Consider the following 19122-nt stretch of genomic DNA (forward strand, 5'->3'; position numbering starts at 1 on the left):
ATCCCTAGTTTTTCTAGTGTTTTGAACATAAAGGGATGCTGTACTTTGTCAAATGCTTTTTCTGCATCTATTGAGATGATCATATGGTTCTTGTCTTTAAGTCTATTGATGTGGTGAATAGCATTTATTGATTTCCATATATTGAACCATCCTGCATCCCAGGGATGAATCCTACTTGGTCATGGTGCACAAGTTTTCTGATATGTTTTTGTATTCGATTCGCCAGAATTTTATTGAGAATTTTTGCATCCAATTTCATTAGAGATATTGGTCTGTAGTTTTCTTTCCTTGAAGTATCTTTGTCTGGTTTTGGGATCAGAGTGATGTTGGCCTCATAGAATGAATTTGGAAGAGCTCCTTCTTTTTCTATTTCTTGAAATAGCTTGAAAAGTATTGGCATTAGTTCTTCTTTGAAGGTTTTGTAGAACTCCACTGTATACCCATCCGGTCCAGGGCTTTTCTTGGTTGGTAGTCTTTTGATGGCTTCTTCAATTTCTTCCTTTGTTATTGGTCTGTTTAAATTTTGAAAGCACAATCTTTTCAATAAAATAATATCAGAAAATTTCCCAAACCTAAATAATGAAATAGAAAATTAAATTTAGGAGGCTTACAGGACACCAAATATGCAAAATTATAACAGACCCATACCAAAGCACATTATTATGAAAATACCTAAATGCAAAATAAGGATAAAGTGTTAAAGGCTGCCAGAGAAAAATGACAGGTCATGCTTAGGGGAAAACTAATCCAGATCTCAGTTGATTTCTCAACCCACAACCCCAAAGCAATCAGGTCTTGGAATAATATATAAAAGCTCTGAAAGACAATAAATGCCTGTCAGGAATCCTATACCCAGAAAAATTAAGCTTCAGAAATTATTTTTTTAGATAAGAATACACGATAGTTTTCTTTTTTAAAAAATAAAACATTTTGATCATTTACGAATTATTTAGAAGTATTTTAAATATAATTTTTATGTAGGAATTTTCAAAGTTTTTTCAACCTAAAACCTTAACCTAAAAGAAAGACTTATGTAACATTTTAAGTAAAAGGAATAAAAGTCAACCTGGTCTGCTTGAGGCAAGATTTGAGGCCTGGGACCCGTCTACTTACTTGCTTGTTCATGTCATCTGAAGTGTAATACAAAATAACTTTACCCTGCACTACTGGAAAACCACAGTTCTGAATTAATAGAAACTATTTGTGAATTTTAATCATCCACCATTTTTGTCTTACACACTCCTTGATATATTATGTACTTAGTTAGAGGTTGCCTATAAATCTCACCAAAAATGCACACATGGGCTGGGGATGTGGCTCAAGCGGTAGCGCTCGCCTGGCATGCGTGCGGCCCGGGTTAGATCCTCAGCACCGCATACAAAGATGTTGTGTCCGCCGAAAACTAAAAAATAAATATTAAAAAACTTCCCTCTCTTTCTCTCTCTCTTAAAAAAAACACACACATATATTGCTAAATCAGATAGCTAATCCCCTGAATCCCCTGCTCACCTATCTAGAATTCATATATTGTCAATGTCCTCTAATAATTCCTGGTCATTGAGACCAACCAAGAGAATATCAAATTATCATTCTTTGTCCCATTTTGTTTTTTAGCAATAAGCTCATCAATAGGGAAACTAACTGTCCAAGCATGTAAGTCTAGTTAGCTTATATAAACAAGTTGAATTTTCACATCATCAAAGCTATCTTCAAATATTAGCTCATAATTTCCCATTATGTTTCATATTTTCTTTTAAAAAATTAATTAATTTATTTATTTTTGCATTACAATTCTTAATATACCATTATACCATAATTTATCATCTCTGATTATATATAAGGTATGTTGACACCAAATTCACATCTTCATACATGTATTTTGTATAATGAAGCTTCAGAAATTATAATGAAATAAAAACTGAATGATAAACAAAAGTTAAAAGAATTCTCAAATAGAAAGTCTGTTCTATAAAACATACTCAATAAAAATTTTCATGAAAAGAAAGGAAAAATAAAAGGGAAAAAAACAGCAAAGGAAGAAACTACCCTAGATGAATAGTCAACCAAAGGAGAAACTACTTCAAATTAAAAACCAAAAATAAATCAAAATGACAGGGAATACAAATCATTTCTCAGGCTGGGGTTGTAGCTCAGCAGTAGAGTGCTCACCTAGCACATGCGAGGCTCTGAGTTCAATCCTCAGCACCACATATAAATAAATAAAATATAGTTATTGTTTCCAACTACAACTAAAAAAATAAATATTTAAAAAATCATTTCTCAATAATAACATTGAATGAAAATGGCCTAAACTCATCAATCAAAGGACATAGACATAGACTGGCAGATCAGATTAAAAATAAGACCCAACAAATGAGATTCACCTCATAGGCAAAGACATCCACAGAATGAAGATAAAAGTATAGGAAAAAAAAACATGTCATACACATGGATCTCATAACAAGCAGGAGTTTCTATGCACATATCAGATAAAATGGACTTCAAGCCAAAGTTATTCAGCAGGGACAAAGAAGGACATTTCATACTGTTTAAGGAAATTATACATCAACAAGACATAACAATCATAAATATTTATGCCCCAAACAATGGAGCACTTATGTACATCAAAAAAATTCTTTTCAATTTCAAGAATCAAATAGATCACATTAAATAATACTGGGGTGACTTTAACACAGTTCTTTCACCACTGGATAGATCTTCCAAATAAAAACTAAATAAAAAGGCTATAGAACTAAAAAAATACAATTAATAATTTAGACTTAACAGACATATATAAATATTTCTTCCATCAATGACTGAATATACTTTCTTCTCAGCAGCACATAGATCCTTCTCTAAAATAGACCATGATATTAGGTAACTCTTATCAAAAAAAAGAAGAAGGAGAGATAACACCTTGCATTCTGTCATATCATAATGGAAATAAATTAGAAATAAACAATAAAATAAAAAATAGAAGCTACTCTCATATCTAGAGACTACATGATATGCTATTGAATGATCAATGGATAGCACAGGAAATCAGGGATGAAATTAAAAAATAAGCAATACAACATATCAAAATCTCTAGGACATTATAAAGGCAGTTCTAAGAGGAGAGTTCATCGAATTGAGCTCATTCATTAAAAGAATAGTAAGTCGCCAAATAAATAACCTAACATTATATCTCAAAGCCCTAGAAAAAGAACAAATCAACACCACAAGCAGTACAATACAGGAAATAATTAAAATCAGAGATGAAATCAATGAAATTGAAACAAATAAAATTTAAAAAATCAACAAAACAAAACAAAAAAATAAAATTGATAAACCCTTAGCCAAGCTAATGAAGAAAAAGGAGAAAATTCAAATTACTAAAATTTGTAATTAAAAGGAAATGTCACAATGGGCACTATTGAAATACAAATGATAATCAGAAACTAATTTGAAATTTTACACTCTAATAAAAGAGAAAATCTTTAAGACATCAACAAATTTCTAGAGATATATGACCTACCCAAATTGAAGTAGGAGGATACGTAAAATTTAAAAAGATCAATTTCAAGCAAGGATATTAAAGATGCCATCAAAAGCCTACTAACCAATAAAAGCCCAAGAGAAGACAGATTCTCAGCCTTGGTTTCCAGACATTCAAAGAAGAACTAATACTAACCCTCCTTAAAATATTCCTTGAAATAGAAAAGGAAGAACCCTTCCAAACTCATTCTACAAAGCTATTATCACCTTAATACCAAAACCAAAGATTCAACAAGAAATTAAAAATTCAGACCAATATCCCCAATAAACATAGATGCAAAAATTCTTAATAAAATACTGGCAAATTGCATTCAAAACATTTTTAAAAGATAGTATAGTCCCATGATCAAGTGGGATTCATCCCAGGGATGTAATGTTGGTTCAGCATACAGAAATCAATAGACATAATTCTTCACATCAATAGACTTAAAGACAAGAATCACATGATTATCTCAATAGACACAGAAAATGTATTGGACAAAATAGAGTATCCATTCATGTTCAAAACACTAGAAAAACTTAGGATAGTATGAACACACCATAACATTATAAAAGCCATATATGTTAAACCCAAAGCCAACATCATCCTAAATGAAGAAAGCATTTCCTCTAAAACTGAAGCAAGACAAGAATGCCCACATTCGCCACTTCTATTCAACATAGTCCTTGAAACTCTAACCAGAGCAATTAGAGAAAAGAAAGAAATTAAGGGGATACAAATAGGAAAAGAAGAACTCCAACTATCCGTATTTGCTGACAACATGATTCTACATTTAGAAGACCCACCCAAAAAAAAAAAACTGCACCAGAAAATTTCTAGAACTCATAAATGAATTCAGCAAAGTAGCAGGATATAAAATTCACCCTGATATATCAATTGCATGCCTGTATATCAGTGATAGATCATATGAAAGAGAAATTAAGAAAACTATCCCATTCACAATAGCCTAAAAAAGTAACATAAAATATTTTAGAATAAATCTGAAAAAAGAGGTGAAAGACTCATACATTGTTGGTGGTACTAGAAATTGGTGAAACCACTCTGCAAAGCAGATTCCACAGAAAATTTGGAATGGAACCACCATTTGGCACAGTTATCCCACTTGTTGGCCTATACCCAAAGGACTTAAAAACAGCTTACTACATCAATGTTTATAGCAACACAATTCACAATAGCTAAACTATGGAACCAGCTTACGTACCCCTCAACACAGGAATGAATAAAGGAAATGTGGTACATATACACAATGGAATATTACTTGTCCATAAAGTGAATAAAATTATGGCATTTGCTGATGAATGGATGGAACTGGAGACTATCGTGCTAAGTAAAATAAGGCAATGCCAAAAAAAAAAAAAAAGCTGAATGCTCTCTCTGTTACAAGGAGAGGGGAGGGAAGAATAGAAGTTCATTGGATTAGACAAAGGGGAATGAAGGTAAAGGAGGTAAGATGGGAATACAAAAGACAGTAGAATGAACCAGACATAACTTTCCTATGTTCATATATGAACAGTGTAACTTAACGTCGTGTACAACTACAAGAATGAGAAGTTATTCTCCATGTATGTATGATATGTCAAAATACACTCTAGTGTCATGTATATCTAAAAAGAACAGATTTTTAAAAGGAACTTCTTTCTCACAGAAGCAGTTTCAGCTTACAAGTGAAGTTGTGGATTAGATAATTATACAAGGTATCTTGCACCCAGAACATTCTAAGAACAAAAACTAAGACTCATTTGTTTTCAAGATTTTTGGTCTTAGGCTTTTGAATAATTTTCCTTGTATGGAGAATGTGTCTATATTGTGTATATTGAATAACTTTGTATTCTAAATATAAATTTTTTTAAAATAAAAAAAGAATTTTTCCAGCTACTAATTCATTCAATCATTATTATAACAATGTTTTTCTCATTATCATTATTATTTCCATAAATAATGGCTCAAGGTCAGTTATATTTACTAAATTGCAGAGTCAACGGGTCATGCTTTCAAGGCTTATAATCACCATTACCCTCTACAGGAGATAGTGGCTAACTACCATAGGAAGTGCTAAATCATGGGACAATAACCATTATTCAGAGCTATTCTAAAGATGACATATGCATAAAGTGGACTACATGACATCTAGATCCTTTTCATCTCTTAAGTACCTAGAAAATGTGGAGACCAACTCTCTGCATGCTACATTAAAGAGAGTATACCTTGCACCCTAAAACTCTCCAAGTCAAATTCAATGGAAAAAAATGAAGTACAATTCTTTTTCTTTGTCACACTTAACAGAATAGGAAGGTAGAAAAGCCAGAAGCTCAACTGAACCATAGTCCTTGCAACTCCCAATAGGGGGATTCAAGAGTAAGCTAAACAACAGAGGAGAGATCACAAAGAGGTAGAATAGGTCAGCCCACAGCTCAGACCCTGGAGACACAGTCTCCAAGAAGTCTTTTCACTCATCCTACCTTCTGGGGAAGATCACTGTTGGGAGCCACTATATCCCCTCAGGGACCAGGAGTGTCAATGAGTCCCAACAATTACTCTTTGACCTGAATGAAGACACAGGAGAGTCGTGGCTTAGGAGACTTATAACCTGGTGGCTCATTACTAACCACCTTTCTCCTATGGCCTACCCAGCTTTTTTGAATTGGAAACTAGATCTCTCCTTCTCAGGCTCCATCCTGAACAGTTCTTTCTGTCCCTTCTATTCCATAGGTCAACTAAGACTGCCTCTTTCCAAACCATCCTGGACCTGTCTTCTCTACCTTGCTCACAGAGACCCAGGCAAGCTTGAACTCCAAAAGGAAGGCTAGCCGATGGTATACCAGCTGCCTGCAAACTTCCCATGTGTGGAAAAGCAGTGACAGCCTCCTGTCCAGGACATTTCTTGATAACATCTAAGCTGACTCCACAGGTGAGGGCTGTGGACATTACAGATGATTTATAACACCAACATCAAGCAGTAGATCGCCAGCATCTTCACCACATGCATTCCTTTCCTTGACCTTTGCAAAGCCCCTACAAGGTAAGTTGAACTATTATGCCATTTTATAAGATATTATTTAACAGGTGAAATAAATTTTCAAAAGTCACATTGAGTTGCAGTAGTTAAATCAGGGTAGGTACACACCTCAGCCTGAGTCCAGATCCTAAAGTTCCCTGTTTTGGACCTCTTTAGTTAGAATTATTTCTAGAGGCCTCAAAATTTTCTACAACTATTTTTAATGTAGAATCTTTTTGAAATAATATTTTCTAATTTACATAAATTAGAAATAATTTCTTAGTTATAAAGGCAGAATGACATAGACATTATAGTAAAACAAGAATCAAAATAACCAAGGCACTGATAAGAACTAAATTGGGAGATTTTTCTTGTGAGTATCCTACATGTAGGGAATACAATAAACCAGGATTCACTCAAGCAATGTGGAGGGAAAGCTTATAGGTATTTACAAAGAACAACACTTATCCATTATCATTCTGGAGAAGTTAAAAATAAACAATATATGATATTCCACTTTCCAAAATCTTGCATTCTTCTTAGACTAAATATATACTAAGTGGGGTGGCAAAACATGTTGTCCAGATGATTGACATGAAAAGAAGAGACTAGGCCTGCCAAACTAGACCTGTGAGCTTATTAAACAGTTTTTGTAGGTACTGTGGAGTTGCATGAGTCACAATGCAAAGTAACTAAGAACAGAAAGAAGTCTGAAGAGAAAAGCATGGTGATTCTGTATATTTGAGGGCTTGTCAGATACAAAACATCTTAAAGGAAGTGGTGAAATATAAAAGAATCAAAATAATACCATTTTGTTCTGACCTGACTCCATTTTATGTTTGCTTAAAATGTTTTCTTTTCAGCCTCCTGACAGCTGTATGTATGTTGACAGTAGAGTAGGACCTTCCACGGCCCTGACTATGGCCCTCATATATAACAAAAATGACTCTGAAATGTATAATCAAAACAATTCTCTCATGTAATCAAAATATCTGTCTCAACAAAGTCTTTTCTCACCTACATCCTTGTGGTTTTGGTGGTTTTTTGTTTTTATAAATGCTGTGCTTCCACAGTTCAAGTGCTGAGAGTTCTTTGAGGCACTAGCCTGCTCCCAGTCGCCTGTCTTGCTCACTAAAGGATTTTTTTCCCTTTCAATGTTGCTCAATAAGCATGGTGGTCTGTAATTCTCACACACTCTGTAACAACAGCAAAAGTCTATTTCCAAAATGAGACACCAAGGGAGAAAATTCACTGGTTTAATTTGGTGGAATCTAAACCCAGAGATCCTTGTGATTTCCAATCTCCCAATGCCCCTACGGACCCATTACCTTATGGGGTCTGGGATCACTCTTTGTTTGGTAAATAGAACAATTCCACATTTCCAGGCCCATCTATCTACTAATTGATCCATGGCCTGGAGAAATTAGTCCAAAACTCCAGAGGCCGTCTGTTCCTTATCATATATAATAAAATCAGTGTGTGTTCTGGCTTCTCCATTAAATTATCAGGTCCTTGAGAGCAGGGACTATGTCTTATCCACTGAATGAATGAATGAATGAATGAATAAACTGTATTTGGCACATATTTTGATTTTTCCATAAGGTCTAATATAGACTCTAGACCATGGAATATGAGATTTAATTATGAAATGATTGAGTCTTGAGAGTTTAGGGTGCACTGACAGGGGAGGATGAGCACTTCTGATTCACACGTTGCTCACTTCTCAGACATGAGTGATGGAGTGAATGTCAATTAGTCCCAGAGACCAACAGATATGTTTCTTCAAAGTTTGGTATCTCTGGATTTTATGAAGGCAGGCATTGAGAAAGCAGATCACTGGAGTTAGAAGTGCTGCATACAGAAGATCATAATAGCACTAATAATTCTGGACTCTTCTTGCCTTTCATGTTGAAGGAACCATGAGGGAAGGAAACCAGTCTTCTACCATGGAGTTCATCCTCTTGGGAGTCACGGGTCAGCAGGAGCAGGAGGATTTCTTCTTCATCCTCTTCCTGTTCATTTACCCCATCACAGTCGTGGGAAACTTGCTCATCATCCTCGCCATTCTCTCTGACAGTCACCTCCACAACCCCATGTATTTCCTCCTGGCCAACCTCTCCCTTGTCGACATCTTCTTCTCCTCTGTAACCATCCCTAAGATGCTGGCCAATCATCTCCTGGGCAGCAAAGCCATCTCCTTTGGGGGATGCCTGACACAGATGTATTTCATGATAGCTTTAGCCAACACAGACAGCTACATGCTGGCGGCCATGGCATATGATCGAGCGGTGGCCATCAGCCGCCCTCTTCATTATACAACCATCATGTGTCCAAGGTCCTGTGTCCTGCTGGTGGTTGCATCCTGGGTGATTGGAAATGCCAATGCCCTTCCTCACACTCTGCTCACAGCTGCTCTGTCCTTCTGTGGCAGTAAGGAAGTGGCCAACTTCTACTGTGACATTTCTCCCTTGCTCAAGCTGTCCTGTTCTGACATACACTTGAACGTGAAGATGATGTACCTAGGGGTTGCTGTTTTCTCTGTGCCATTACTGTGCATTGTTGTCTCCTATGTTCGTGTCTTTTCCACGGTCCTCAGAGTTCCTTCCACGAAGGGTGTACGCAAAGCCTTCTCCACCTGTGGGTCTCACCTCACAGTTGTTTCCTTGTACTATGGGACAGTCATGGGCATGTATTTCCGACCTCTGACCAGTTACAGCCTAAAGGATGCTGTGCTTGCTGTGATGTACATGACAGTGACCCCGATGTTAAATCCTTTCATCTACAGTCTGAGAAACCAAGACATGAAGGCTGCTCTGAAGAAACTCTTTCACAGTAGAAGCTCTTCATAACCAATGTGAGGTCATACACTGCATACATACTGGGAGGAAGGAACTTGGAATTCCACCTCCAGTATCTTCTTCTATAGAGAAGTTCTGCCTTGGAACTTTGCAGCCTTAAATTCCTAGTTTCCAAAATCTTGTGACATTTGATAAAACAATTTATGAAAATCATCACTTTGACCACATTTATGTTCCTTTTGGCAGAGCAGCAGCACTGCTATGGGGTTCATGTTTCACCTATACAACTGACTAGCAGAGTAAAGTTGGAAAAGTGTGAGCCTCGGCTTTTATGTATACATATTGGAATCCTAATGTCGGTCCTGCTGGTGTCACAGGGTGTGGTCACCTCAGCTCATGCTTTGAAGACTTCAGGTCACCATTTGCATGTCAATTTCTATTTGATTAATGTTCTTGATGATATGATTAGGTATAATCCTGTCTACTAAGCTTGCAAGCCCCCAAGGGCAGGAGCTATGTTCACATGTGACTATATCTTCACAATCTTGGTCCCCTGAAGTAAACATGGGCAAAGTTGGAATGGATGAATGATAAGATTGTCTCTCATGCATAGTCTGATAATGATTAGAGATAACTGGACTGGACATGATTTATCCATCCTTAAAATCTTTCAGCAATCTGGTAATATACTTTTGTGCTTCCTTCATATTTGATTAACACAGACTGTCTCTTAAGATTATAAGGTTTTTTCTAAAAGGACTCTACAGCTTAAATTAATAATTATTCTCATTTAATTAATTAAGAGAGTGCGGGTGTAATAAATTGCTGTCATAATTCATGGCAACATGAAATGAAGGTACGTTGACCAAAAAAAAAAAAGGTGCCACATAATAACTGAAGAACATAGAGAAATATAAGGAAACCATCCGTGATAGTGTAAAACCCCGAGGCTCAGCAAGAAGGCCTTTGCACAACAGGCCCCATAGGGCAGAGTAGGGGAAATAGAGATGGACAGGGACAGAGGGAGTAATATGCCAAGCCAGATGCTCCACAGGATCTCTAAGTTTATTAAAAGAGGAATCAATCTGGAATTAGCAGTTGAGGAATAAACTCACCTCACTCTCTTTCCTTATCGTATTTCTTCTATAGCTCTCCATTGACCCAATCAGAAGCCAGAGCATAAGGCAGCCCATTGTGGGGTCCACATGGATCAACTTCCCTGGGTGCAGAGCCTGATGGGAGCAGAGAAGAATGGATGTGGGAGAACAGAGGAAAATCATGCAGGGCCACCCAGTGCTAAATTTAAATTCTTACTTTGTTTTGAAGATTCAGGCCCTCCCTCATAACAAAAGGGAAATTAAAAATAAGAACTACTGTTTGTAGTAGTAAAGGTTAGACAGAATCCTGAGCAGTAATCAGTTTGGAGATGTGGTTCATTTTTTTATTTTTTCTTTTTAGAAATTCATGACACTAGATTGTATTTTCACATATTATACACATGTGGAGTATAACTTCCCATTCTCATGCTTGTACCTGATGTGGAGTTACGCTGGTCGGGTGAACACAGGAAAATAATTATCGATCCATGCTACTGTCTTTCCTATTCCCATCCCCCTCCCTTACCTTCATTCCCTTTATCTAATCCAATGAACTTCTATTCTTCCCTCCAACTCCTTATTGTGTTAGCATACACATATCAGAGAGAATAGTAGCATTTGTTTTTTGGGGATTGGCTTATTTCACTTAGCATGATAGTCTCCAATTCCATTCATTCAATGGAAAAATGACATAATTTCATTCTTTTTATGGCTGAATAATATTCCATGGTGTATATACACCACATTTTCTTTATCCATTCATCTGTTGAAGGGCACCTAGGTTGGTTCAATAGTTTAGCTACTGTGAATTGAACTGCCATAAATATTGATGTATACTCCTCTGGATATATGCTAAGGAGTGGGATAACTGGGTCAAATGGTGGTTCCATTCTAAATTTTCTGAGAATCTCCATATTGTTCTCCAGAGTGGCTACACAAATTTGCAGTCCTACCACCAATGTATAAGTGTAACTTTTCCACTACATCCTCGTCAATATTTATTGTAATTTATATTCTTGATAATTGCTATTCTGATGGGAGTAAGATGAAATCTCAGTGTAGTTTTAATTTGCATTTCTCTACTTGATAGAGATGTTGACCAGTCTTTTATGTATTTGTTGACTGATTGTATTTCTTCTTCTGTGAAGTGTCTGTTCTGTTACTTTGCACATTTATTGATGGGGCATTTGGGTGTTTTTTGTTTGTTTGTTTGTTTGTGTGTGTGTGTGTCTGTGTGTGTCTGTGTGTGTGTGTGTTAAGTTTTTGAGTTCTTTATATATCCTGGATTTAATGCTCTACCTGAGGTGTATGTAAGTGGCAAAAATTTTCGCCCATTCTGTAGGCCCTCTCTTCGTGTTCTTGACTGTTTCCTTTGCAGTGAAGAAGTTTTTAGTTTGATAAAATCTTATATGCTGATTTTTTATTTTATATATTGCACTTTAGGAGTCTTGTTGAAAAATTTGGTTCCTAAGCCAACACAATAGAGAGTTGGGCCTACTTTTTCTTCTAGAAGGTACACAGTCTCTAGTCTAATGCCTAGGTCCCGGATCCACTTTGAGTTGAGTTTTGAGCAAGGTGAGAAATAAAAGTTTGATTTCATTTTGCTACATAGGGATTTCCAGTTTTCCCAGAACTATTTGTTGAGGAGGCTATCTTTTCTCCAATATACATTTATGGTGACTTTGTCTAGTGTGAGATAACTGTATTTTTGGTGGTTTGTCTCCCTATCTTCTATTCTGTTACATTGGTCTTTGTGTTTCTTTGGTGCCTATACTATGCTGTTTTTATTACCATAGCTTCAGTATAATTTAAAGTCTGCTATTGTGATGCTTCCTGCTTCACTCTTCTCCCTTGGGTATTCTGTGCCTCTCTGTTTCCAAATGAATTTATAGACTTCCTTTCCTGTTTCTGTGAAGAATATCATTGGAATTTTATTAGGAATCACATTACATCTGTATAGTGCTTTTGGTAATGTAGCCATTTTGACAATATTAATTCTGCCCATCCAAAAACATGAGAAATCTTTCAATATTCTAAGGTCTTCTTCAATTTCTTCCTTTAGTGTTTTATAGTTTTCATTGTAGAGGTCTTTCAGATCTTTTGTTAGATTGAATCCTAAATCTTTTTTTGAGGTTATTGTAAATGGGATAGTTTTCCTAATTTTTATTTCAATTGATTCATGACTGTCAATTGTACAAGAATGCAATTGATTTATGGGTATGAATTTTCTATACTGCTACTTTGCTGAATTCACTTAGAAGCTTTCAGGTGGAAGTTTTGGGGTCTTTTAAATATAGAATCATGTCACCAGCAAAATTTTCCTTTCCATATTCCTTTAATTTCTTTCTTCTCTCTAATTGCTCTGGCTGAAGTTTCAAGGACTATGTTTAATAGAAGTGGTGAAAGGGGGTATCCTTGTCGTGTTCCACTTTTTAGAGGGAATCTTTCAATTGTTCTCTGTTTAGGATGATGTTGGCCGTGGGTTTAACATGAATAGTTTTTACAGTGTTGAGGTATCTTTCTACTATCTCTAGTTATTCTAGTGTTTTGAATATGAATGGATACTGTATTATGTCAAATGCTTTTTCTGCATCTGTTGAGATACTCATGTGATTCTTGTCTTTAAGTCCATTGATGTGATGAATTTTGTTTATAGACTTCCATATGTTGAACCAACCTTGTGTCCCTGGGATGAACCCCACTTGATCATGATACACTCTTTTTAATATGTTTTTGTATGCAATTTGCCAGTGTTTATTAAGAATTTTTGCATCTATGTTCATCAGGATATTGGTCTGAAGTCTTCTTTCCTTGCTGTGTCTCTGTCTGGTTTTGGTATCAGATTGATATTAGTTTTCATAGAATGAGCTTGGAAATGTTCCCTCCTCTTCTATTTTATGGAATAATTTAAGGAGGATTAGTGTTAGTTCTTCTTTGAAGGTCTGGTAGAACTCAGCTGAGAATCCATCTTTTCTTGGACTTTTCTTTGTCATTAGGCTTTAAATGACATCTTTAATTTAATTGCTGAAAATTGATTTGTTCAAATTTTTTATATCCTCCTGATTCAATTTGGGAAGATCATAGGTCTCTTCAAATTTGTCCATGTCTTCAAGGTTTTCCATTTTATTAGAGAATAAATTTTCAAAATAGTTTCTGACATAAAGTGTACTTCAGTAGTGCCTATGGTAATATTTCATTTTTCATCATGAATTTTAGTAATTTGAGTTTTCTGTCTCTTTTTCTTCACTAGCTGGGCTAAGGATTTATCAATTTTATTTATTTTTTTCCAAGAACCAACTTTTTTTTGTTTCATCAATGTTTTGAATTTTTTGTTTCAATTACATTGGTTTCAGTTCTGGATTTTAATTATATTCTGTCTTTTATAGCTTTTGTTTTTAATTTGTTCTTCTTTATCTGGGGCTTTTAGATGTAGTGCCAGCTTATTTATTTGGTGACTTTCTATTCTTTTGAAGAATGAGCTCAATGCAATGAACTTTCTTCTTAGAACTGCCTTCATAGTGTCCCAGAGATTTTGATATATTGTATTGTTACTCTCACTTACCTCCAAATATTTTTTTTCACTCTGTTTCTTCTGCTATCCATTAATCCCTCAATAGCATATTATTTAGTCTCCTGGTGTTAGAGTAGCTTCTATTTTTATTTTATCATTGATTTCTAATTTCATTCCATTATATCTGATAGAATGCAGAGTAAAATTATCTCTATTTTTTGAATTTGCTAAGAGTTGGCTTTGGCCCAAGATATGGTCTATTTTAGATAAGAATCTGTGTGCTTCAAAGTAAAAAGCATATTTGGTCATTGATGAATGAAATATTATGGATGTGTTTTGTTAAGTCTAAATTATCAATTGTATTTTTTACTTTTATAGTTTCTTTCTTTGGTTTTTATCTGGAGGACCTATCCAGTGGTGAGAGAGGTGTATTAAAGTCACCCAGTATTAGTATGTTGTGGTCTATTTGATTCTTAAAATTGAGAAGGATTTTTTTATGTACATAGATTTTTCCATTGTTTGGGCATAAATATTTATGATCATTATGCCTTGTTGATGTATAATTCCCTTAAGCAGTTTTTAATGTCCTTCTTTGACCCTCTGATCACTTTCTCTAATTTGGGATAGAAACCCCTTTTTATGAAATCCATGTGAATGATATATTTTTTCCCATACTTTCACCTTCAGTCTGTGGATGTTTTTGCCTATGACATGAGTCTCTCAGAGACAGCATATTGTTGGGTCCTTTATTTTAATCCAATCTGCCAGTCTGTTTCTTTTAATTGATGAGTTTAGGCCACTTACATTCAATGTTATTATTGATAAACGATTTTTATTCCCTGTCTTTTTTATTTATTTCTTGTTTTTACTTTGAATTAGTTTCTCCTTTGATTGACTATTCTTCTAGTTAGTTCCTTCCTTTGCTGGTTTTACTTTTATTTTATTTCATTTCATGAAATATTTTATTGAATATGTTTTGTAGAACAGGATTTCTAGTTGTGAATTCTTTTAACTTTTATTTATTATTCAAAGTTTTTATTTCATCATCATTTCTGAAGTTTAATTTTCCTGGGTATAGTATTCCTGCTGGCATCCATTTCCTTTCAGAGCTGTTATATATTATTCCTAGACCTGCTTTTTTTTTGGGGGGGGGGTCTGGGTTGAGAAACCAACTGGACCCAGATTGGTTGCCCTCTAAATGTGGCCAGCCATTTTTCTTTTTCAGCCTATAAAAATCTATCTTTATTCTATATATTTGGTATTTTCATAATAATGTGTAGGTCTGTTGTAATTTTGCCTATTTGGGGTCCTGTAAGCCTCCTGTGTTTGATTTTCCATTTCGTTATTTAGGTTTGGGAAATTTTCTTATATTATTTTACTGAAGAGGTTGTGCATTCCTTTGGTTTGTATCTCTGAGCTTTCATCTAACCCAATAAATCTTAATTTTTTTTATGTTATCCCATAGTTCTTGGAAGTTCTGTTCATGGTCTCTTAATATCTTTTCTGTATACTCAACTTTGTTTTCAAGATTATATATTTTGTTTTCATTGTCTTAAACTCTGTCCAGTCTACTGGTGACACATTGCATTGAATTTTTAATTTGGTTTATTGATTCCTTCATTTTGAGGGGGAGAGAATATAGAAGTAAAAAATTAAAGGAAGCAAGAAAGAGTGAAACAATCAATCGAGATTAGCTGTTAGCAGATGAAAATAGATAAAGAAAATCAAGGAGAAAATATGAGTGAGAGAGAAAAAATATATATATATAAAGAAAAAATTTTTAAACTTAAAAATAACAATAAAAGAATACAAAACAAAACTGAAATATACTAATCAAACATCCTAGTCCCAAAAATACTAATTCATGAAAAATAACTGGTTTCAAAAATCCTGTAAATGAGAAAAAACAAATATGAATATGCAAAAATGTCTATGAACCATTAAGGTCACAATTAAACAGAGAAGAGAGAAATCTCAATGAAAATTAAAGAATTGTGTCCATGGGCATGCAAAAGATTTGGAGCTTCCCTTCTCAACAGTGTTAGGTAGGGTCACGGGAGAGACAGGTAATCCTGTAGGCCAAATTCCTGGAGGCAAGTTTAGGCTTAGATGGGCTTTGGTTTTTTTCACTGAATTTTTAAAAAATATTTATTTTTTAGTTGCAGTTGGAAACAACGCCTTTATTTCACTTATTTATTTTTTTATGGTGCTGAGGTTTGAACCCAGGGTCTCGCATGTGCAAGGTGAGCACTCTACCACTGAGCCACAACCCCAGGTCCTTTTCATTGAATTTTAATTGTTCTGGTAACTTTAAATCAGCCCAACTCCAGGGCCCAGCAATTGTTCCTGCACACTAGAAGACTGCATCCCAGGGATCTCCCCTGGGTTTCATTCATGTGGTGGAGGAGCCAATTCTTAGACCACTATGTCACCTGTGGGCCTGACATTTACTGGTCTTGAGTCCAGTCTCTAAACTCAATCTCTCCTATCCACACCCTTTTGAATTCCTGGCCAGATGCATCTCTCCCAGTCAGTCATGCAAGCAGCCAGACTGGAGGGGGAAGTGGGAGAGCCAGGTGGGTATCCACAACCATTTATCCCCTGTGTAAAGTTCTCTTCATGTTTGATTTTCTCCTGGACACTTAGGCACACTGTATGGCATACAGTGTGGATAAGCCAGGCCTATATTTCAGGCCACACTTGGGTTTGCCAGGAATCAGCTCCCTCAGCTGCTGGCCCCCATGCTGTGGCTGCTAAATGGTTTCTTTCTTGTCCTTTGCAGGCAGCCTGGAAAGAAGGTGGCTTCTTTTCCCACATAAGGATATTGTGTAGCATGCCTTTTGGTTTAGATGGGCAGTGTCTTTGGTCACTAAACTCTGTACCCAGACATGTCTCAGGCCTCCCAAAAATGTGGGTTCCTTCAATTCCCCTGTCCTTCCATTTTGCTCACTGAGGGACCACTCTGGCTGGTGCTTCCCGCTGTGGCAGTGACTGTGGCACTGAGGATTTCTTCCTTATGTTATTATATCCAACATCCTGAGTCCAGTATTAAATTTCAAAAAAGTATCCCCCACCATTTCTTTTGTTCACCCACTTGCTGAAAAGCTTGCCTATCTGCTTCCTTGATTTCACACCAGGGATAAGCCAGGAAAGTGACCTTTATTCTGCCATGGTGAAACTGCTGTTTCTGCTTCTTATTAATTTTTGTCAATTGTCTGCAGATCAATTTCATTTTCATATAAATTTCCTTTCTTTAAATTGTATCTTATTCTTGATGTCTTAAGAACACACGAAAAAAGGTATTTTCAATTTTTTTCCACTCCCTTCCATAAATGGCTTTTATGTTAAGTTTTCTTCCAGATACTTAAAGTACTATTGTTGCCAGAAACCTAGGCCAGATGGACAAGACTCTGGGAATCCTAACAATGCATATTCAGCACTTTCTCCAATGGACCAAACAGGAGACAAGTGGTGGTAAACACAGGAAAAGAATTTTATGCTAAGTGTGGCCACATTGGAAAGAAATGGCAGTGGGTGGGGGTGATCCACATTCTCAGTCCTGTCTTTCGGGTATTGTTGAGACTTCAGGATTATACAGAGAAGGAACAAAAGTCCAGAGTAGAGGGTACAACAGTATGACTGTCAAGCAGTCCTGTCATACTGTGCTCTGGTCGATCTTTACCTGAAGATGGGCCACACAGTGCCTGGTTGATGCTGCTTGGAGTATAATTTTGATTCTTGTCACAAGAAGTTTATGATTCCAACCTGTTGTTTCTGGAATCTGAGGTGACTGCAGGAGAGTGACTCAGTGAAAGGACAAGTCAGAGAGGCAAGACTGAGTGAGTTAGGACAATGACCAAGCCCTGCTTTAGGTCTGAGCCAATGATTGGAGACTTCTAGGTGTCACTCTAGTGTTCTAGACTAGGGAGTTATAAAAGCTGGTGGTTGACAACCCATTCACCATGATGTCTCTACAAATCCTGAAAATATCTTGGCCAATTCTATCTCTATGACTTCAATTTTGAAGGGTGAGAGTTACCTGTTTTAGTCAAACACACCTTAAATCATCAACATATCTATGTGCAGAGTTGAGCAGGAGTCTGACCCAAAAATTAAGGTAGCAAAGGGAACATTTGTGAAATACTGGCAGACATGCAAGCATTCATCCTGCTTTTACTTGCCCACTACATTTCTGGAGGCTCCAATGATTGGGTCAGTAATAATTTTTTTTATTTTAAAAAGCCTCCCATCAAAGAAAAGCCCAGGTTTAGATAGCTTCAGTGTTGAATTTTGCCAAACACTACAGAAAAAAATAATTCCAATTAATCATGACTTACTTCAAAATAATAAAATAGGAGAGAATTCTTCCAAAAGTACATTATGAGGCCAGCATTACTCTAATACAAAAACCAGATAAATACACAACAAAAAAGAAAACTATAGACCAATATCCTTGATGAACATAGATGTAAAAATCCTTAACAAAAACTAGGAAGCCAAATCTATCAGCACATTAAAAAGATTATTTGTTAGAGTCTGTAAACAAGTCAAGATGGCGCCTGGCATATTGCAGAGGGAGTGGTTTGTGAAGTAACGCCAGCGAGCCATTAAGTGTGGAGATTCCTTATTGGTTGACTGCTGTATCTAGTTTATGTTAATTAAGATAAGCTGTGTGTAATGTATATATACCCCTCCGGTCCTACAATAAATGGCTCCCACTCCTTCTGTATCTATGTACACAAGTTGTTCGGCACCCCCCGGTTAGTTTGCCCAGCCAGCCAGGCTGCGGCAATTATTCACCATGATCAAGTGGGATTCATTCTGATGTATAAGGATGTTTCAGTATAGATGAATCAATAAACATGATATACCATATCAAGAGATTGAGGCACAAAAACCACATGACATCTTAATTGATGCAGAAAAGGCATCTGATAAATTCTACATCTCTTCATGATAAAAATGCTGAACAGTTTAGGTATACACGGAACATACTGTACAAAGGCCACTTATAATAACCCAGAATCTAACATTATATTGAATGAGAAAACATTTGAAAGCTTTCCTTTAAGGCCTGGAAAAAACAATACAAAGATCCACTTTCACTATGTTTATTCATATAGTGCTAGAAATCCTAACCTGAACAGTTAGGAAAGAAAAAGAAATAAAGGGCAATCAGACTG

At 35.9% G+C, this 19122-nt stretch overlaps 1 protein-coding gene across 1 annotated transcript; it reads left to right on the plus strand.

Annotated features, from left to right (window-relative positions):
- Positions 1-8452: 8452 nt before the first annotated feature.
- On the plus strand, positions 8453-9382 carry LOC144255971 (olfactory receptor 1A1-like). Its single transcript, XM_077801144.1, has one exon. The coding sequence runs from the start codon at positions 8453-8455 to the stop codon at positions 9380-9382; it is 930 nt and encodes a 309-aa protein (XP_077657270.1).
- Positions 9383-19122: the final 9740 nt, after the last annotated feature.

Source organism: Urocitellus parryii, chromosome 7 (assembly GCF_045843805.1).
Source record: "Urocitellus parryii isolate mUroPar1 chromosome 7, mUroPar1.hap1, whole genome shotgun sequence".
Taxonomy (NCBI): domain Eukaryota; kingdom Metazoa; phylum Chordata; class Mammalia; order Rodentia; family Sciuridae; genus Urocitellus; species Urocitellus parryii.